Source organism: Rhagoletis pomonella, unplaced genomic scaffold (genome assembly GCF_013731165.1).
Source record: "Rhagoletis pomonella isolate Grant_MI unplaced genomic scaffold, Rhpom_1.0 Rhpom_scaffold_00001, whole genome shotgun sequence".
NCBI classification, from domain to species: domain Eukaryota; kingdom Metazoa; phylum Arthropoda; class Insecta; order Diptera; family Tephritidae; genus Rhagoletis; species Rhagoletis pomonella.
The window spans coordinates 72,458,610-72,480,305 of record NW_023458555.1 but is presented as its reverse complement, the minus strand read 5'-3'; the positions used below and the strand labels follow the sequence as shown (position 1 = coordinate 72,480,305).

General features: G+C 34.2%; 1 protein-coding gene across 1 annotated transcript in view; it reads left to right on the top strand.

The window, feature by feature from the left end:
- Window positions 1–3,905: 3,905 nt before the first annotated feature.
- LOC118733129 (tachykinin-like peptides receptor 86C) overlaps window positions 3,906–21,696 on the top strand; it is a gene marked incomplete at its 3' end in the record, with an annotated part of 215,040 nt that continues 197,249 nt past the window's right edge. Inside the window, 1 exon segment of the mRNA XM_036462373.1 lies at window positions 3,906–4,135. Coding sequence (XP_036318266.1) covers window positions 3,906–4,135 — 230 coding nt within the window.

Below are 21,696 nucleotides of genomic sequence, written 5' to 3'. Positions count from 1 at the left end.
ACTTTGGAAAAATTAATTTCTCATAAAGGTAAGGTAGGGTCTTTGTGCTTATAAAAAGACGCAGTTTCTTGCTTTTAGATAATCAGTGATATCTCATCCCAACAAGCTACATCTCCACGCAGATTTATGGTCAAACTTCCGCAATCCATATACGTAACGTCTAATTTGATTAAATACGGTGTCAATCTTATGTGATGACTTGGAATCAAGCCTACTATATACCACCTCGGCATAAATAATAATGGGTAAAATTAATTGACGCGAAAGCTTTCTTCTAGTTGGAATCGGAACAAACGATGCTGATTATCTTAGATTTCTTAGAATACCATATACTTTGTTCACAACAGAATTAACGTAATCAACGCAGCTAAGGCTAGAATTGATAACAAACCCCAAATTGATTACTTTATCAATTAATTTCAGGGGATTGGTTTCAAGATAAACTGAAGGAATCCTGCGTATTTGTAAGATTTTTTTGTTTATGTTCATAATTAATAAACATTGATAATGTTATGCGACAGGAAGAGAGATCAAGCATTATTAACTTGGTGTCGCGCAATACCCTTTGTTACTCCAAAGTCAATAAGATCGGGTATTTTTTGAGGGTCAGAAGGCCAATACGTTGGCTGACCAGTACACAAGACGTCAAATTCTCTGTTCTGGATTGGTTGATTTTCTAAGTTCTAAGTAGCGCAAAGTTGGCATAATCAGGCTTTTAGTCTGTTCCAGTATCCATCAGATTTACTGAGAGTTCGTTCGGATACATACATTAAGGCATATTAATAATAAACATGTGCTGCTTGTATATGCTCTGCACTTCAATGTAAGTATAAACAGTGCTTTAGTCATACTGTATGCCAACTTTACAGCAGTGATCGGACTAGAAAAAAAAATTTGTGTGGAAGAATCTGGAAAAAAATGTGTTAGATTTCAAAAAAATGTGGTAGATCTCAGGTTTTGGATCAAACTTTGTACAAAAATTAAAAATATTCTGCAAGGTTTCCCCTAAATTGCAAACATTTTAATTCAAGATTGAAGTTGCTAAAAATTCCGTTGAGATTTGGCAATTTTTTTCCTTGACAGTGTCCGCTTTTCTTTTTATCACATCACGATGTAGCGGACAAATGTGGCACGTTCCAGAAACCACTACTTGATTCTCAAGTAAAGTAAACAATGCTTTAGAAACTTTAGATACACGGAAATTTTCCAATACTTTCACAAAAGTCGGCGTTTTTTCATTTTCGCTATTAATTCTTTTTTATAAATCATATATTTTGCAAATTAACACAATAAAACCATGTTTCCTGTCGAAAAATTGAATATTGAGAAAATTTACTATTTTAATGTTTCTTTTATCCTCCCATTCTGCCTGTTATTAGTGTTTAGTGTTGGACAATTTTTGCTCTTAAAATTAAGAAAACTATATCGAGCAAAAATAAAACTACTCAAAAACGCGAATATGTGGTAGATTTCAGACCTTGTGTGGTAGATGTGGTAGATGATCAAAAAAGTGGCAGATCTACCACAATGTGGTAGAAGTCCGATCACTGCTTCACAGGCATCCCGTTCATGGAGGAAAAAACTGCGTGGGCAACGATTTTCATCGCCAGAAAATGCTTCACTAATTGGTTTGAGCGTATGCAACTGATTTTTACTGACTCGGATGTTAGTTCAGCTTCTTTGTAAAATTTTTAAACATTCATTAATTTCCATCACTATGCGTCATAATACTTATGTAGATATCGTCACTAGACACTAGACCTGTCAAACTATCGACGATACTATCGATAGTATCGATACTCTGGTCACATGAAATAACTATCGATAGTTTTAGTACTATCGCCACTATCGATTCATTGATAGCGTTTTCTCTTTCCTGGCTTTTGACATTTGCACGTATTGGTACAAAGAGAACAAAACTTGGCAGCATTATTTCCTGAACGAACGAATAAAGATCACCCAGGACGGAGTACGAGAAAAAAGTATTTTTTTTACAGTGACGTCATTTTTTCGCCGCTATGTGAATGAAACGGAATTAAACCGTGAGTGTGAATGAAACAACCGATTAAAAAATGACGTTATCAACTATTACACTGGTCTACAAATTTCAACTTTTTTTCTGCGAATAAGACGGGACCTGGTGTTTCTGAACGGATTTTTCGTGCTGAACACGAATCCGAAAATACACCCCCTGATCTAAGGGTGCATGCGATTAATTCGGCATAGGGCTCATTCGAAAGGGCACGATTTAGCCTTTAATTTCTGACATATACAAAGTTTGTAGCACGTCAGGGTTCAGCTCTACAATTTTTCAAAAATGGCCAAAAACGCTGTTTTTAGGGGTTTCAACCCCTTTTTTCTCGAAAACGTGACGTGATGGGAAGTTTTGGACCCCAGATTCGTGTTCAGCACGAAAAATCCGTTCGGAAACACCAGGTCCCGTCTTATTCGCAAAACCCTTGTAGACCAGTGTTATTTTTTTCTCAAATGCAATTACAAATACACGGGTGCCGTGCTGGGTGATCTGTTTAGTTGGTTCGTGGCATTATTTCTAAAAGCATCATTTTATATTTTAAGCGTGGAAATAGCAGAGGTTACATTTAGGGACACGATATCGAACAGAAAGTATCGATAAGGTACTCATTTAAAGTATCGCTTCAAAAATATCGGGTACCCATTAATATCGGAATAAAAGACTCGATATTCCAAATATCGATACCAAAATCCAAAAACTTTATCTAAATATAGGTCTGGTATATAGGCCGCTGTGGTGTAATGGTTAGCAGTGCGCAAACTGTAGGGGCCCCTTTTGTGCCACAACATTAAGGCGTGCGCGACAAATAGGAGGAGAATCTCGGTCAAACACTAACATATTGTGTAACCGCACGTAGAGATTGATGTGTTGACTTAAAACACCGAGGTCGCGTGGTCAAATTCCACCACATGTAATCCTAACTATATTACAAATTTCTGCTCTTTAAAGCCCAATTTATATCGGGAAGAATTGTTAATAACATTATCCTTGTAATGTGAGTTTATGACATTCGATACGATACTAGGGTTCTGGTACTCGATTCCAAAAAATATCGTTTTAAAACTATCGAGTAGAAAATATCGGCATCGAATGCCAAAAGTATCGATATGGTATCGTATCGAAATTCGTGTCCCTAGTTACATTGCCGTCTTAAGAGCGTGCCAGTCGTGGCAACACAGTATATTTCAAAAGACTGTCAAATTGAGAAATTTCAGAATGCAGTTGCATGAGCAGCGGCACTTTGCATGTAAAGTATTTTTCGAATTGCAGGGAAAATTTCTGAAATCGCTTTTTGACTGTTTACACGGCGAATGAATTTCTATCAATATTTCTCGATACTAAAATGCAACCGTGAGCCTTTAAAATAAACAAATTTATAATAGCTAGATGGAATGGGTCGATACTATCGATAGTCACCCTTAAGACTATCGTAAAACATCGATGGACTTGACTATCGATAGTTTGACAGCTCTACTAGATACGAATAACTAAAGGCGCGCTAGTGTTTCGACGGCGTAAAAAGACGTTTAAGAAAAACTTCGGCGAAGAAAGACGCGTAACATAGTTGACGGCGAAGAATGAGGAGTAATCATAGATTTATACTTGGCCAAATACTATCACTTCAGCATCATTCTCAAATTCTCTTTGGGTAATTTACATATTGCTATATCCGCAAACATAGTTGACCGCGAAAATAAGTTTACGCGTCCTTCTTCGCCGTCAACTGTGTTAAGAGTCTTTCTTCGCCGAGCTTTTTATGCCCCTTTTTTCGCGGTCAACTTTTGAGTTCGCGCCTTTATTCGTGTCTAGTGACGATATGTATATACTAATTATGCCATCTTTTCTTGTATTTTTATATCTGACTACTGGAATGGGAATCACCAAAGGTCATCGCAGCATGCGAACCGTTACCAATTATTTCTTGCTTAATTTGAGCATCGCCGATTTGCTAATGTCCTCGCTGAATTGTGTTTTTAATTTCATTTTTATGCTGAACTCCGACTGGCCATTCGGTTCAATTTATTGTACCATAAACAATTTCATGGCAAACGTTACTGTATCGACATCGGTTTTTACATTGGTTGCTATCTCATTAGACAGGTAAGTCTAACCACGTATGTATGTACATAACCTATACTACCAAATAAAATTGATTATATGGGAAATTGTTCAGCTTTGGCTCCCAAAGTACTCAACCGATTTTAGTAACTCTTTTTTTTTAAATGAAGCATTTGGGAAAAACAACTGAGTGGTATACTTTTATTTTTACAAGCTTTTATTTAACTTGGTCATCCCGCGGAAATCGCGGAAATTTCCAATCGATTTTAAACTAACTTCCCGACAAGTTAGAGACTTGAAATTTTCAGCATAGTTCCAATCACGATGATAATGAAATTTAAAATATAAATGAATTCCCTATATGGTCCAGGGGTCTTGATTCAAAGCTACGCTACGCAAACGTTAAAGCTGTGAAGCTGTGTTTTTTGTGATCTGCTTAAGTTTTGTGTTTTATAAAGCTGTTTACACTTAATAAAGTAAAAAATTAAAAAAAGTGTTAACAAACTTCTGGTGCACAACTTAAAGATAAGTAAAATATCTAAATTTCCTGTAAATTTGACTAATATAAACTGATATTTTTAATTGCATGTGCCGAGTATTTTGTTTCATATAATATATTGTTGTTGTACAATTGTTTTTGTTTGTGCACATTGATTTTGCTATTTTTGTCTTTTTGTCATTTTTGCTGTTTTATCTTTGTCACAGCAGTTTGCGTTGTGTTTATTTGGTGTCAAATATACAGTGCATTTAAAACTGTTCGCTACATAGCTTTCCAACTGATATTTACCAGCTGATTGGTTCTCCGTTTGATACGTAGTTTTCAAAACTGTTTTGCTTTTTTCTTCTAAAACCTAAAAATAAATATAATTTTAAACATGTCGTGTATTTACACCAATTTCCACGTTAAAAGCGACTCCTATGTGTCATGCTGGCTCTGCGATGGGATTGCCCATATAAAATGTGCTGGTTTGAGCGGCAGGGTGTTAGACGCTATTAACGAGGGAAAGGGTCTTAGTTGGTCTTGTCAAAAATGTAGATCAACCGAAGTTGGTTTATTTAAATTCTTTAGGCAGTCCACAAATGGTTTTTCTGAGATTGGGAAGGATCTGTCGGTGCTTGTTGAGAAATTTAAGCATTACGAAAAAATGTTTAGGTCTTTCACATGTCTCGACAACTATGTTCCGAAGGCCTCTATTAATCGGTGTGATCCCCTAGTTTTGCCAGAGGATGCGTACCATCCCGCTCTTAAGTTAAGCTACGAAATCATAAATGAAATACATAATAATAAGTCGTATAGTTCAAGTACTAGATATGTTTTTGCGAAAGCAAATTTCGGTAAATTAACGAAGAACTTTCAAAGTTATCTTGGCCAATATATAGAGATGACGTGGAGCGTAGCGTTGAACACTTTAATGATACTGTTTTCAATTTGTTTCGAAAGTATGTGCCAAAACGTAATATTGTTCATGAAGAACCAATACAATTATGGTTCACTAAAGAGCTTTAAAAACTGAAAAATATAAAGTCACATTCTTTTAAACTGTATAAAAGAACGGGCTTACACAGTGATTACGTAAAGTACTCAGCTTTGCAGTATAGCTACTTTTTATTAAATAAGAAAACTTATAATTCATATTTATGTAAAATTAAGAAGAATTTAATTAACAATCCTAAATCATTTTATGGGTTCGTAAATTCAAAGCATAAAGTACATGGTTTTCCGTCCGCTATGCATTATCGGAACACTGTGTCTAGCGACAGCCAGCTCATTGCCAACATGTTTGCCCTGTTATTTAGGTCCAATTATTCTGTAGACTTCCCTATAAGTGGAGACTATCCGTACGAACTTTGTCCAACCAACTCTGCTTATATTCCAGTAATATCTTCCGATGAGGTTTTACACTATTTAAAAACCTTAAAAGCGCCATTAGGCCTGGACCTGATCATATTCCGATCTGTTTTCTTAAAAACTGCGCTGAGAACATCTGCGAGCCTTTAACAACTCTATGCAATTGGTCACTTAAACATGGCGTTTTTCCGTCAGCCTGGAAGGAGTCTTTCATAATACCACTTCCCAAAAGCGGCAGCAGATCTTCTATAGAAAACTATCGAGGCATAGCGAAGCTCTCCGCTATCCCCAAATTATTCGAAGCAATTATTGTTAATCAGCTGACATATTCTATATCTTCTTCAATTTCACAATCTCAGCACGGGTTTTCTAAAGGAAAATCTACTATCAGTAATTTATTGGAGTTTACAACTCATGTCTCAAACGGTTTTAGAGAAAATGCTCATACCGACGTAATATACACCGATTTCAGTAAAGCTTTTGACAAAGTATGTCACTCGTTACTCATCCGTAAACTCGACCTAATCGGCTTTCAGCCCAGTCTTCTTCAATGGATCTCATCTTACGTCTCTGATAGAACACAAAGAGTTATTGTTAATAATTGTTCTTCCAACATCATTAAAGTTTCTTCAGGAGTTCCTCAGGGAAGCCACCTTGGTCCGATTCTGTTCCTGATATTCATTAATGATATTTCTTCTATAATAAAACATTCAAAAATTTTAATGTATGTCCATGATGTGAAACTTTTTAAAACATTGTCCTCTATCGAAGAAAGGTCTTTGTTACAAGCGGATCTGAACAACGTGGTTAGTTGGTGTAATGCAAACTATATGCCACTAAACCTTTAAAAATGTAAAGTTATGTGTTTCTCTCGGAGGGCTGTTCAACCAGCTGTTTATTCAATATCAAATTATAATCTGGAGCAGGTATCCAATTTTGTCGATCTTGGTATCACAATGGATTCCAAACTCAATTTGAACCATCATATTAATGTTACAGTCAATAAAGCCAAAGGCGCTTTTGCATTTGTAGAGCGATGCTCAAAAGAGTTCAAAGATCCTTATTTTACAAAAGCTCCTTTTACCACTTTAGTTAGACCTATACTAAAATACGGATCTATCGTTTGGAATCCCCGCTACAAAGTTCATTCAGAGAGGATTGAATCAATTCAAAAACAATCCTTGCTTTTTGCGTTGCGTGACTTTAACTGGGATTCAGATTACAATCTCCCCCGTTACACAAGTCGTCTAAAGCTCATAAATTTGCCTACACCCGCAAGTCGTAGAAAAATGCTAGGTATAATATTTATCGTAAAATTAATGACAGGCTTGATTAATAGCCCGGCCCTTTTGGCTGAGGTCAATTTTAATGTGCCCTCTCGAGCGTCAAGACACTTTCGACCTCTGTTTTCGAAGCCATGAAAACTAATTTTGAACTAAACGAATCATTCCGTTGTTTATGTCAAGATTTTAACTCTCATTCCAGCACGTTTAATATATCGGACTCGATTTTTACTATAAAGAAAACTATCATTTCCACTCTCAATAACTGAAATACTATATTTAGCATATCCAATCAGCTGATGAATTTGATTCTGTAGCTGAATAGTTTTAGATCTCGACGCTTAACAAACTCCTGTTTCCACTACTCGGCACCAAAAAACTAAAAAAACAAAAAAAAAACAAGTAAGAAAGTCTAAGTTCGGGCGGAGCCGAATATTAAATACCCGGCGCCAGTATTAAATATATGTTTTTCACCTTTCCGAAAGCTACCGCTACATGGCGAGCCGGGGTGTATCAATTTTGAGTAAATTAGCGTCATTAAATTTCGAAATATTGCAGTTTTAAGCATTTCTGAAATTTACCGTTATATGAAAGGCGGCCGTAATTTTAGTCCGATTTCAATAATTTTCAAAGTTTTGGTTTTATGTGGCAAGCACAATAACCATACCGAGTTTGGTACAAATTGGTAGAACGGTTACCGAGATACATATATGTAATCATAAGTGGGCGGTGCCACGCCCATTTTTCAAAATTTTATCATAAACGTATTTCTTGGTAAAGAATTGTTGCAAGCATCAATTTTGAATAAATTAGCTTTAATATTTACTGGTTTATCGAAGATTTATTTCTCTAAATTACCGTTATATTTACGGTGACCATAAATATGGATTCAAAATGAAGGACAATTTTTCAAAAATATGCCTACATATATTTACGTAGTATAAAAATATCAAAAGAGTATTTATGATTCTAAATTCTTAATACATTTTAAACTTTAAAAATGAATCACGTTTTCTTCATTGATATTAATCTTTTTTTACATGAATATTTATAAAAGTATAGTAAAACATATTATAATTACAATAGCTTACACGAAAAGTGAAAATCTTTAAAAGATTATTTTATAGGCAAATTTTGAGTCGTTCAAAACGAAAACCATACCCTTCCTCTTTTTTTTTGTTTTTTGGTACTTTTCGCAGTTATTTGTCAAAAATCTACGTCATGAATCGACGTAAACGACGAGTTACCAAGTGCCCTTTACAAAAATATATAATTTGTGCAGATTGCGCTCCATAGCATCTACATTTCTAATCATCTTTGGCTAATTATCTTTGGCTCAAAGTTTACTGTTATGATATATCTTCTTTATCGAATTTTTTAAATAATGAAAAAAATAATCAAATGAAACTGCGTATTTGATTGAAAATCTCACTTTTTTCGCCTGTAGCACTAATAATTTTCATTGAAGTCGCCACAAGTTATATATTTTGGTAAGAGGCACATCAATACTCTTCGAGCTGTAAGTCGCTTAGGTTAATTTGGAGATTTTTTCATGAGATATTGAAGAAAAGCTACGAAAAGTACCAAAAAACACTTTTTTGAAAAAATCCATCCATTGTCCGATAATTTTAAAATAACGAATAAAATGCGGGACAAATGCAGGACTTGGAAAAAATCAGTACATTTTCAGGTTTTTCAGGTTTGAAAAACTACGCAGGACCGACCTTTGAAAAACAGTACGGTCCTGCTAAAAACAGAACGGATGGTCACCGTAGTTATATGGGATGTGGGCGTGGTTATTGTCCGCTTTTTAAATTTTCGGCCATTTAGTATGCTGTACCAAGGCCAACAACTGTGCCAAGGTTGGAAGAAATTGGTGCAGCGGTTACCAAGATATACACATGTAACCATAAGTGGGCGTGGCTACGCCCATTTTCCAAAAATTTATAATATTCTTATTTTTCGTCTGAAAATTATTACAAATATCAATTTTGAGTGAATTATCTTCAGTAGTTACTAAAATATCGCAGTTTTCGTATTTCTGGAAATTACCGTTATATGGGAAGTGGGCGTGGTTACTGTCCGATTTCGCCCATTTTCAATACCAACCTACCTTGGATTAACAGAAACCTACATACCAAATTTCGTTGAGATATCTCAATTTTTGCTCGAGCTATCGTGTACACGGACGGACGGACAGACGGACGGACAGACAGACATGGCTTAATCGATTTCTCTATTCATTCTGAGCATATATGTATACATTTGTCTATATCTATCTCGATTCGTTTTGGCTGTTACAAACAACCGTTATGTGAACAAAATTAATATACCCTTGTGCACAAGTGCGCTCGGGTATATAAAAACAAAAAAGGTTCCGTACGTCATGCGGACTGCGCCCCTCGTGTCGGTTGGGCGGGAATGGAGGGTAAAAAGCCGTTGGGATTAATTAATTGACTAATTAAAGGTGGTCAAAAAATAGTAAGATTTATGACTAACAGAGCATAGTTTGCCAAAGAACGTAAAACCACTATAAAATTGTTAGAGCTGCCGGCGATAGTGAAGCAAAGCTAGTTGTGGCAATTTCTAGATATCAACCTAGTTTAGATATGAACCTCGTTGTAGGCATCATATCAAGGAGATACAATTAGAAGACTCCAGATGTGGTCCCGCCAGAAAAAGTTAAATATTGCGCCTAAATATATACATACGCTACAGCGGAAATAGACGACACGCAATTTCTTTAAATGGAATTAACTGCTGCTATATGTACATATGTACGTATATACAAAACGTAAGCAAACAACATTTTGCTTGCATAGTCTTCTGTTCTCTTTCATTGCAAGTTGAATTATTTTAATAGCTATTGCAAAATTTTGTATATAAAATAAAATAACACTTTTTAATATACAACGCTTTTATAAATGGACTAAAAATTAGGAAATAATATTTCTTAGTCCCTTAGAATTTGTATAAATAACTTTTGATTTTGAAATTTTAGCAGAAGTCATTATAAACCATTTATGAGAATGAAAATGAAAGGCGTGGTGCGCATGTAATAGACATGAATTGATATGAAGGGTAATATATGTATGTATGAATGTGGATATATGAATAACGACCGCTTAAAATCGATCTCAAATTTGTACTTTCTCTGTAGAAATTTTTGGTCTATGTTATGTAGTTTGACTATTGTCAATTAAATCTAATGCTTTGTATTGCATGCACTTCACGTTTTTCGTTTTCAATCCATAAATGGTTTAAATGACTTTTGCTTTTCAAAATCAACTACGGCCCCTTTGCTTAGATGTAAATGCTTCAGTTTAAGATAGAGTTTACATATAAAGAACATTTCTATTTAAAGCAACAAAATAAAATCTTTATAAGAGCTGTTTTCATTATAAAGGTTTGCTCAAGCAGCAGCGGTATGGTATACCGCGCGGTGTAACTCCATATGGCATATTTGCTCATGTATGGATATACACAAGGTTCATAGAATAGAAGGTTACGACATGGTGCTGTCAAAAATTTGTTTTCCTCCAATGACGTAGTTGCGAAGTGAGTTGCTGAAATAGTGATTGGCTGAAATATTTTACGAAGAAGGAGAGTTCACAAAACGCAGAAAATATAGTTGCAGTATAGTATACTTTAGGAATCCTAATGGGCATTTTTGATATAAAATCGTGGCTAAGCTTATTATAACAACATAAAATGTTATAACTTCACGTGAAACTGGATTAACATAATAATATTCGTAGAATAGCATGATTCAATAATACAAGGTTATATAATTATTGACAGCCGCCGTTTGACACTCCCTTACAAAAGGTTGCATTAACGAAGGACGGAGAAAGGGAAAGAATGAAAAATGTTAGTAGAAAAGTACGCAAAATAGGCAATTAGTAGTGAAATTCGTTTTAAACGAAATATTAATATATCTACGTGAATTACGTAATTTATGTGCTATTTAGCTGTATAAAAACTGCAAAAGGACTCAAAATTTAAATAAAACTACTATGAGATTTATGTAAACATCCAGTTTAAATACCATTTATGTTTTCTTCAGTTAAATGTGCTTCATATGCATATACAAATAAACATATTGCACAAGGGCTTATACATACTTCTACATGGGCGTAGCCAGGTAGGGGCAGGGGGGTGATCAACCCCCCCTAACTTTCAAATTTTCCTTATCTATATAAAATAGTACCCTGAAAGGCCAGCTTAATAGGGTTGAGCGCACTTAAATTATTAATGATTTAAATAAATTCGAATACGCAGAAAAAAGCACAAACTTCGACGCAAATTGTCAAACGGTAAATATCAGGGTTACACATATTTGAAATAAAACTTGATAATTTTTGACCAAAATAGTGTATTTTTATAACATAATTTTTTAGGACTCTGGCAACTCCAAAAATTGTGCCATCTACGTCATCAAGATGGTGGCCACGGCTGATGTCGTAACCTTGTATTCTATGAACCTTGGGATATACATAATACATTTGTATATAGTTAACTTACATACACACCCAGTAGAAATTCTCTGCATACAACATCGCTATTGGTGGCATGAGCTTGCTCCTGTGTATACATGTGTATATATGTCCTGTGGGGAAAATCTCTAGTTCTGAACTGGTGCGCCTGTAGTACGTTTAGACCCAGCACTGGGTTGCGATAAATCTCTTTTGCATACAAACAACTAGCGAATTTAACATGGCGATGTCCTAGGAAGTGTCAATTGCCCCCCGCTGCATCCCTTTTTCGATAGTTCCGAACTAGAACTAAATTCTATAGTTCCGAACCAGTTTTAAAATCGTCAGACGAAAGAAAAAAGTATCATGATTTTTCAATCTTTTCGGTTCTTCTTGGTGCGATTTTACATTATTTTCAAAGAAACGGTTTTTCAATTTGAAATTAAATTTGTTTGAATGATTGTAAGAAATGTACGTTTACATACCTTTGGCTGTAGCTGACTTTGCAGAGGTGCTCGCTGTTATTGGTTAGATTCCAAACGTCCCCAAGATGTTAATATGTTAACACAAAGTTTTGCTTTGTATTACCAAACTATGAAAAAGCATCTGCGAAGTGCAGAATGAAAGTGCATTTGAACGAAAAAGCCGCCAAACACATATCTATGTAAAGTAAACAAGGCCCCCGGTGCATCCCTTTTTCGATAGTTCCGAACTAGTTCTAAATTCGACAGATAAGATCTAGTTCGTCCTGCGTCCCTTTTTCTATAATTTCGAACCAGTTCTAAATTCGTCACTTTAGATATAGATTTCTAATGAAAAAAGAGAAATAAAATAGTTTTTTTATGAGTCCCACATTTCGCTGATTTTGAACTGTGTGGGATCTACTTACTATCGGCTGGTTCGTTTTTGGCGATAAAGATCTTGTACGGAACTAGAAATTGTATGCACCAGTCCGCAGTTTCCCTGCAGGGTAAATTTGAAAATAATTTGCAAGAATCTCCACATATACAACAAACATATAAGGGCTATTCGCGATTCGGTGCATAAGAGCTGACAAATTTATGCAATTGCAGAAATATGCCATGGATTGTGAGCGACCTTTATTAAACTGTCATGGTAAAGCTTTTGCAAAACAATTTTTGTGCATCAGCTTTGGTTTTGTTTATGAATGCAATGCATAGCATTTTTATGCTATGGATTTTCGGTATTGCGAATTTGCCAAGCCATGACAAATGCAAATGCGTGTATTTTGTTTGTGTATTGCAAATAATTTGCAATACAAATTTGCAATGCAATGATGCTAGGCCATTTGCACCGGATCGCGAATAGCCCTATAAACTAAATGTCTACTATGCACTTAGCATCACAAGATTTGTACATTTTAACAGTTACAGAGTGGTGTTGTTTGAAAGTTGTTATTGAGCTAAACTCATTATTTCTAGACAACACCACTCTGCCAAAATGTACAAATCTGTACAAATGTACAAATCGTGCGACCCCTGCTTAACAGCTTTCATTACAGCGTGTTCACTACTGTTAGTGATAGCAGAGCGTAATTTGCCGGCGCAACTATGTAGGATAGTTTTAGGCGGTGGTATGATAGATTCTATTGTGAATTCCTTGGTAAGATAAAATACTGGAAATTAGTTTAAATAAATCAGCTGTTCCCCTTTTGGGATATTTCTATACGGATTTCTGTAGAGCACCTACCGGGTGTGTGGTTTGTACTTGATCTGAATGCTTAATTTAAATAACACACCGATTTGTTTCTAATTATGCTCCTAATTCGTGACACATTGGGCGCGTTCATATTGTCTAGCCGTAGACTGTTTGTCCTAGAAACGCACAGTTGAGTAGTTCCGCTCAGTTCAACAGTTGCCAACTTTCCGCCATCTTTCCATCGTACAATTTGTTCGCTACCTGAACTCAACGTGTTTTGCTCAGCCTAAACAGATGATCGAAAAGATTTACGCCGCTTATATTAAATGTACTACGCTCATAAATGGAGAATCAGCCCTTAATAAAAATATTCTGTCCTGGTTATATAAAATAAAATTAAATAGTTCAATATAAAATTATGTGAAAAAAATATTTTTTTAAAAACCAGCTTTTATTTAACATGTATAACATAGGCCAACAAAAATGAAAAAAAAGTTGGTGCTACAAATGTTAAAGCTATTTTTGATAGACTTTTTTGTGCTGATTACGAATCTGTAAGTACAAAAGATCCAACACGTACAGGTTTTGAGAAAATCGAGGTCAAAGTGTCAAAAAATCGGGCTTTTGCTATATTTGAGAAGCTCTAGCAAAGAGTAAAAAGGTGATAGAACCTTCCACTTATTTAGCAGTAAAATTTGACTTTTGGCGAAGTTTGAGTCCCTGCCGCAATTAAACAAAAGGTGATAGAACCTTCCACTTAAGCTTAAATTAAGGCTTGAACTTTCGACTACAATTCCTAAAAATACCATCTCTTCGTCTTTACCCTAAGATCACTTATAGTCGTTTATTGAACAGCAAAAACTGATTTTGGCAGCATTTTTTTTTCAATAGCACAATTTGCCAGAATTTTTTTTATTGTTCAACAAATGACTATAAATGGCCATCAAGTAAAGGGGCAGGGATGGTATTTTCAGGGGCAGTAGCCTAGGGTTCCAGCTTTAAGTTAAGCCTAAGTGGAAGGTTCTACCACATTTTTACTCTTTGCTCGAGCTTCTCAAATATTGAAAAAAAACCGATTTTTTGACACTTTGACCACGAATTTCTCAAAATCTGTACGTGATGGAATCTTTATAAATAATTACGGATTCGTAATCAGCTCAAAAAAGTCTATCAAAAACAGATTTAACATTTGCCGCACCAAAATCTTTGTTGCCCTGTGTAATCAAAGGAATAAAATAGAGAAGTGTAGCAAAAGATATTTTAGCAAGAAAATTTTGTCAAAACTGCACTAAAATGAATAAAATAAGATAAGTGAAGGTCTCGTTAAAGTTACTAAAAGCCATTTAGTGAAAGGAGTTACTCAAACTCTAATGAAAATTACTAACAATTTGTACTAATTTACTTCGTTTTTAAAAAAGGCGAATTCAGCGTACATGCATAATTGGTTAGGTATCTATATATATGAATCAGTGGCGTAGCCAGGATTTGGCGAAGGGGGGATTAAAAAAAATTTGCATCGATAACTTAAAGTTGAGATACACAATGGCTAGAGGCGTCGCACTAACACGAGTTTTTTTTCAAAACTTTAGATCTTCGCTTAGAAAAGAGACAATGGAATGAAATTTTTTTTATCGTGCAGATAAATGATCATATAATATAGGAAAACTATAGAGAAGTTACAACAACAATAACTTAACCCTCAAAATACTGTTCAAAATGTCACTTTTTTTAATTTTGGATTTTGGCTCCCATTCCACTAGAAAACACTATATTTAATACACCATTAGCACTGTTTCTGAAAGATTTCCCTTTATTTTATCTTAAGACTCGATTCTTGGCACATTAGATGCTGTACCCGAGTGGCCAGATTGGAAAAAGAAAAGCTACCTTTAAACTCTAATAACTCGTAAACTATCAGCTGTTACAAAAAAATTTATATTACAAAAATGGTTATACTGGTCGATATCTTTACGAAAGTGCAGCATTTAACCCTTTAATGCAGAGTCTGTTATATATGAAACGCTTTTTAACCCTTTCAAGGCAGAGGCAAAATGGTTCTCAATATGTTTTCAACGTACTATTTATTTATTCTTATTTTTTACTAGCTTTTACCCGCGGTTTTCACCCCGCGCTTTTATACAAATATGAAAAATAATTTAATGATGTTAGATTTTATTTCTGTGCCCATTTCGTTATAGCCCGTTATTTTTTAAGCGAGTTAAGGTATTTAGGCCGTTTAAAGCTATGAAATTATAAAATCTCGTCTGCGCGGTAGGCATACGAAAGATATCAATCTCTCTAAGTTTACCTTAAAATGGTTCCAGGTATACGACGCGTGAATGTGTAACCTTCTTGGGGGTGCCACGGCGGGTTCTAATATTTCCAACTCAAATTTAGTAACCTGGCCTTGATAAAATACCACTTCTCATTACTATAGCAAATGCCTCAAGAGAGATTTAGATTATAAGGCCGAACCCGGCTCTCCCTTTTCCATTTAATGAAATTTAATGTCAGTACGGCACTTATAAAATAAATCTCCATAACAAATTTAAAATACTTCGAGAGATTTTCTATCCTTCCAGAGATATGAATTAAGAAGTTTTTAGTATGTATGGGAGGCGACATGCCTTCTTTTTTAATAACTCACATTTTTTCCATGAGCTATTGATACATTTTGTATACACAACTCCATACACAAGCTCCAGTATTCTTCCACAAACACTTCCAGGGATATGTGGCAGGAAAAAGCAAATGTGTACTGGAAGTGCCACGCCTCTTTTTCTTATAACCCTAATCTTCTTCCATGAATTTAGAATTGATTTTACATATCCCAGTACCTAGTCCCAGTACTCTACCATGAACACCTCTAGAGATAAGCAGTATAAAACAGTAAATTTGTACGGGAGGAACCATGTCCCCCTTTCGAATAACGCAAATTTTTCTCCATGAGAATGGAATTAATTTTGTATACATATTTTGGTGCCAAGTTCCAGTCCTCTGCAATAAACACCTCCAGAGATATGCAGCATAGAAAAATCAATTTGCATGGGAGTTGCCACACCACCTTTTCCAATAACTCTAATTTTTCTCCATGAGTATGGTATTAGTTTCACATACATACATACATATGTATTTCCATACCAAGCTTGAGTGCTTTACCCCAAACATTTGAAGAGATATGCAATATGAAACTTTCAGTCAGTATGGGAGGTGCTACGCCTCTTTACCAAAAACGCCAATTTTTCTCCGTGAATATGAACATGATTTTACACAGTGTTGGCAAACTGTTAATCTGATTAAAAAATGAACGATTATAAACGATGATAAAATTAATTAGTCGTAATGAGTTGTACGATTAATGATAACATTTTTTTTTTTAATCGTTAATCGCTGGCTGAGATTACGTTTAATTAATTTAAAACATTAATCGTTAATCCAATTAAAAATAAAATCTGATTAATTTGTCTAGTTTGTTCGAGTTTGAAACCAAACACCAGTATAGTAATTATTTTGTGTTTTACGCTTATAAAAAGCACATAATATAAAAAAATTAAAATTATTGTTATTAGTAATACATAAACTGGGAACTTTTACAAACCTAGTTTGTAAAACGTTTGTTGGTATATGTCTTAATGAAAATGCCTACCAAATTGCTTAGATTGATGAGAAAACCCGACTTAGCTATACCGGATTAACTTGGTTTGTGTGCACAGGGAAATTCCAGCATAACTTAATTAATCACCAAACCTCTTGATCAAATTAAGAGTTAATGATTAAAAATTAATTTTTTAATCGCGGTTACGATTAACTGTTTACTCAGATTAAAATTAATCATGATTAACTGTGATCAGATTGAATTTAATCGAATTAACTAACTGATTAAAACATCAATCGATTAATTCCTACATTGATTTCACATACATATCACTATACCAAGTTTCAGTTCTCCCCCACAAATACTTCCAGAGACATGTATGTAATATGAAAATTCCAATTTGTATGGAAGGGGCCTTGAGTTACCGGATTTACTTTCAGTTTAAGACCATCCTTCCGAAATCCGTAGTAAGCGTACTAAATTTCGTTGTGATCGGAAAACCGGTTAAGGAAGTATCCTATTTTTCAATCCAGGTCATAAACAATCTTTGAGCAAAATTTAATTTTCAAACAGGTGGCAGTTTTTGAAAAAGTAGCCTAGGTCATAAGCTATCTGTGTGCAAACTTTCATGCAAATCAGTTAAGTTATTTACGCGTATTAATTTAATTAAAGTTTCCTAATACGTGATAACTCTTAAAATAGTAGCCTATTTTCCAACGTAGGTCATAAACTATCTCTGTGCGAAATGGCAAGCAAATCTGTTCAGTTGTTTCCGCGTATTAATTTAATTAAAACTTTTTTAACAGGTGGCAACTCTTCCAAAAAATTAGCCCATTTTCCTCTGTAGGTCATCATCTGTTTGCAAAATTTCATGCAAATCCGTTCAGACTTTTTAAGTATTAATTTAATTAAACTTTTTTTAGCAGGTGGTAACTCTTAAAAAAAGTAGCCTATTTTTCAGCCTAGCTTATAAGCTATCTGTGTGAAAACTTCCATGCAAATCAGTTCATTAATTTCCGCGCATTAATTAAATTAAACATTTCTAACAGGTGGCAACTCTTAAAAACAGTAGCCTACTTTCTAACGTAGGTCATAAGCTATCTGCTTGTAAAATTTCATGCAAATCCATTCAGTCGTTTCCGCGTATTCATTTAATGAAACTTTTTAACAGGTGGCAACTCTTAAGGAAGGTAGCCTATTTTCCAACCTAGGTCACAGCCTATCTGTATGCAAATTTTCATGCAAATCCATTCAGCCGTTTCCGCATATTAAATAAATTAAACTTTTAACCAGGTGGCAATTCTTAAAAGAATAGCCTATTAACCAATCTGGCCCATAAGCTATCTGCTTACAACACTTCATGCAAATCCGTTCAGTCGTTTCCGCGTGATGATTTCCCAAACATCCAAACATACAAACTTTCACATTTATAATATTAGTAAGATTTACTTTTATTTTTAATATTTTTATTTTTTTATTTATTTTTTTTTATTATTATTTTATTATGGAAAATTTTTCTACGATTAATATCTATGTACGTCAACATGAGAAAAAGCTCGTTCAAAAGCATATTGAGAACCTTTTTCCTCTGCCTTGAAAGGGTTAAAAAGCGTTTCATATATGACAGATTCTGTACTAAAGGTTAAATGCTGCATTCCATTATCTCTTTTCTAAGCGAAGATCTAAGATTTTGAAAAAAAAAATCGTGGTTTGCCTATAGTGCGTCGCCTGTGGGCATTCTTTCATATATGTATGTATGTGCCATTTCTACCGTTATATATTTTTTGTCTACTCGGTTATTCCCTGGGTAATTCGTGCTTTATTTAAATTTAAAAAATTAAATTACTACACCATTTTAATTAATTAGTGAGTAGTTCAGTTTTGTTTTGTAGAAGTTTCGTTAGTATACACTTCAGTTTTTACACATTGAATATATCTGCATATCTATATATTAATACGCTAACATAAATTTTGTCTCCGTTCGTTTGGCGATTCTACCGAACCGATTTCAAAACCAAGAACACCGTTGGAAAGGCATTTTTCCGTATATGAGCGGAGTTTTTATGGTTTCACAATTGGTTGAAAATTACGGCCAAAGTCGTTGTTTAAACATTTTCGAATTGTGTATAGATGTTGTTGCAACATGTTCAATTTGACATGTTTCGCCTATTGTTTCACTGCACATTTGAAATTAAGCTTTGAAATAAAGATAAATATGAAGATGAAGAAATAAATGAGAACGATGAAGTCAAAACAAGGGCAAAAGTGAAGATAAAGACGAAAATGGAGACAATGACAGATGCATAAGAATTAGGGTAACTAAAAGGGTAAGAAGATTTCTTGAATTTATGAAGTAAACTTCTTTAGCGGCAGTTGGTTGGTTGGGAGTAAATTGTCAAATTCAAGGGGAACAATGCACATGGAAATGGTTCTCAGCAATTTAGCGCTTTGAGAATAAAAACAAAAACAAAGATGCCTAGAGGTACAGGAAAAATCGAAGATCAAAGCAAATTTAAACACTTTAAGGTAAAGGTGAAGAGGAATATGCAAAAATAAAGATAAATATGAAGAAAAGGATGAGGATGAAGATCGATATTGTTATCGATATAATCCCGATAGTTTTATCGATATAATAATCGACATTGATATCGATAAAATAATCGATGTTGTTATCGATACTGTTATTAACAGCTATTGTAATCGATATAATAAGCAATATAATAATCTATATTGCTATCGATACAATAATGGGTATTGTTATCGGTATAATAATCGATTAAATAATTGATATATATTGTTATCGATATGTACAATAATCGATACTGATGATTGTTATATTTATCGATGAATTAATCGATTTTGCAATCGTTGTATTTTTCTATATGTTTATGGATATCGTTATCGGTATTTTTATCGGCACAGTTATCAACAGGGTTATCCATATAATAATCGGAACATGGAATGTGATCACATTAAATGTCATCACATCACATTATATCATATGATATGAAGAGACATCACATGACTTGACATCACATGATATATCATCGTATGATATGACATGGCATTACATGACGTGGCATCACATGATATGACATATGGTATGACATCATATGACATGACATCAGAGGATATGACAACACATGACATGACATCCTATCACATCACATAAAATCACGTCACATCTTATCACGTCATCTCACCTCATCTCATCTACGTGAATAGAAAAAGAAAAGGATATAAGCAACGATGTGAAAGATAAAAACAAAGATGAAGACCAAGGTAAAGTTACCGATTTCAAAACCAAAAGAAACCGTTGGAAAGGTAATTTTCTGTAGATGTGGAGAGTTTTTATAGTTTCGAAATTGGTTGAAAAACGTCGGTTAAAAATTTCCATATTTGTGTATGGTTGTTTTTGCAACCTGTTCAATTTAAGCTGTTTCACATTTTGTTTTACTTCGTATTTGAAATCAAACTTTGACATAAAGATAAATATGAAGACGAAGAAACAAGTGATAACGATGAAGACAAAAAAAAGGCAAAAGTGAAGATAAAGACGAAAATCGAGATAAAGGCGAAAATGGAGACAATGAAAAATACATAAGAATTAGGTTAAAAGATAGAAATCGAAATAAAATCAGCCATAAAGGTTACTGAAATTTATCGAATCATCGAAGTTTATAATTATCGAAATTTATCCATGCTTATTAAGTTATCGCAACGTACCGAATTATTCAAACTGATCAATGTTTACTGAGTTGTCGAAATTTATAGACACATAAACTTAGTTGTCCAAGTTTACGGATAGTTATCGAGCTATAAAAACGTTTGGATTTAACGAAATTTGTCAAGTTAAAGAAATGTATCAAGTTATCGATATTTATTGAATTATCATTATTTATAGGCTTAACAAAATATATCGAGGAGTCGTAATGCATGGAGTTCTTTCAACTTACAGAGTTAACGATAATTATTGATCTACTGAAATTGGTTGGTTCAACAAAGCAAAGTTTATTGAATTTTCGAAATATATCGGTTTATCGAAATTTCAAGGTTATATAAGCTTATCGATTTATCCCGTCTTATCGAATTTAATCGTCTTAACAGAGTGTAACGAGTAATCAAAAGTTTAGATAGTTTTCGAAAAATGTGGAGATGTGAGTTATCGAAATTTATCGAGCCACCGAATTTCACAGTTATCGAAATCGGTCGAGTTATCGAATTTTAGTGTTCTTGAAATTCATCGAACAAACGATATGTATCAAATCATCGAAATTTATCGATAAACTTGAATGTATCGGGTCAATTCCAAGTCCTGCCGAAGTCCTCCAAAGACCTTCTCAGATAAAAAAAAAAAAAATAGTTACGTTTTAGCAGAAGATTTTCCGGTTATTTAATTTGTACCGTATAAGTATCGCTACGTGTTAAGTTAGAAAACCTCTACAAGGCTTCTAAAACTAGAAAAACTGTCGAATTTCGACAGTAACTGGAACTATAGTTTATATAATTACGCGTTTCTATTTACATTTATTTATGTACAAGTCTACAAAATCTTATTACTTATAAAGCGCCTTTTAATCTTCGTTGCTTAACACATATTTTTTCAATTACTTCTTGTGTTGTAATCGGCACATCGTTATGTACCGCTAAAATCGTTAAACCCCTCAGCCGCTCCTTAATTGTATGAAAAGAAGAGACAAATAAGATAGCATATTCAACAATTGAGTAGTCCACTTGCAAAG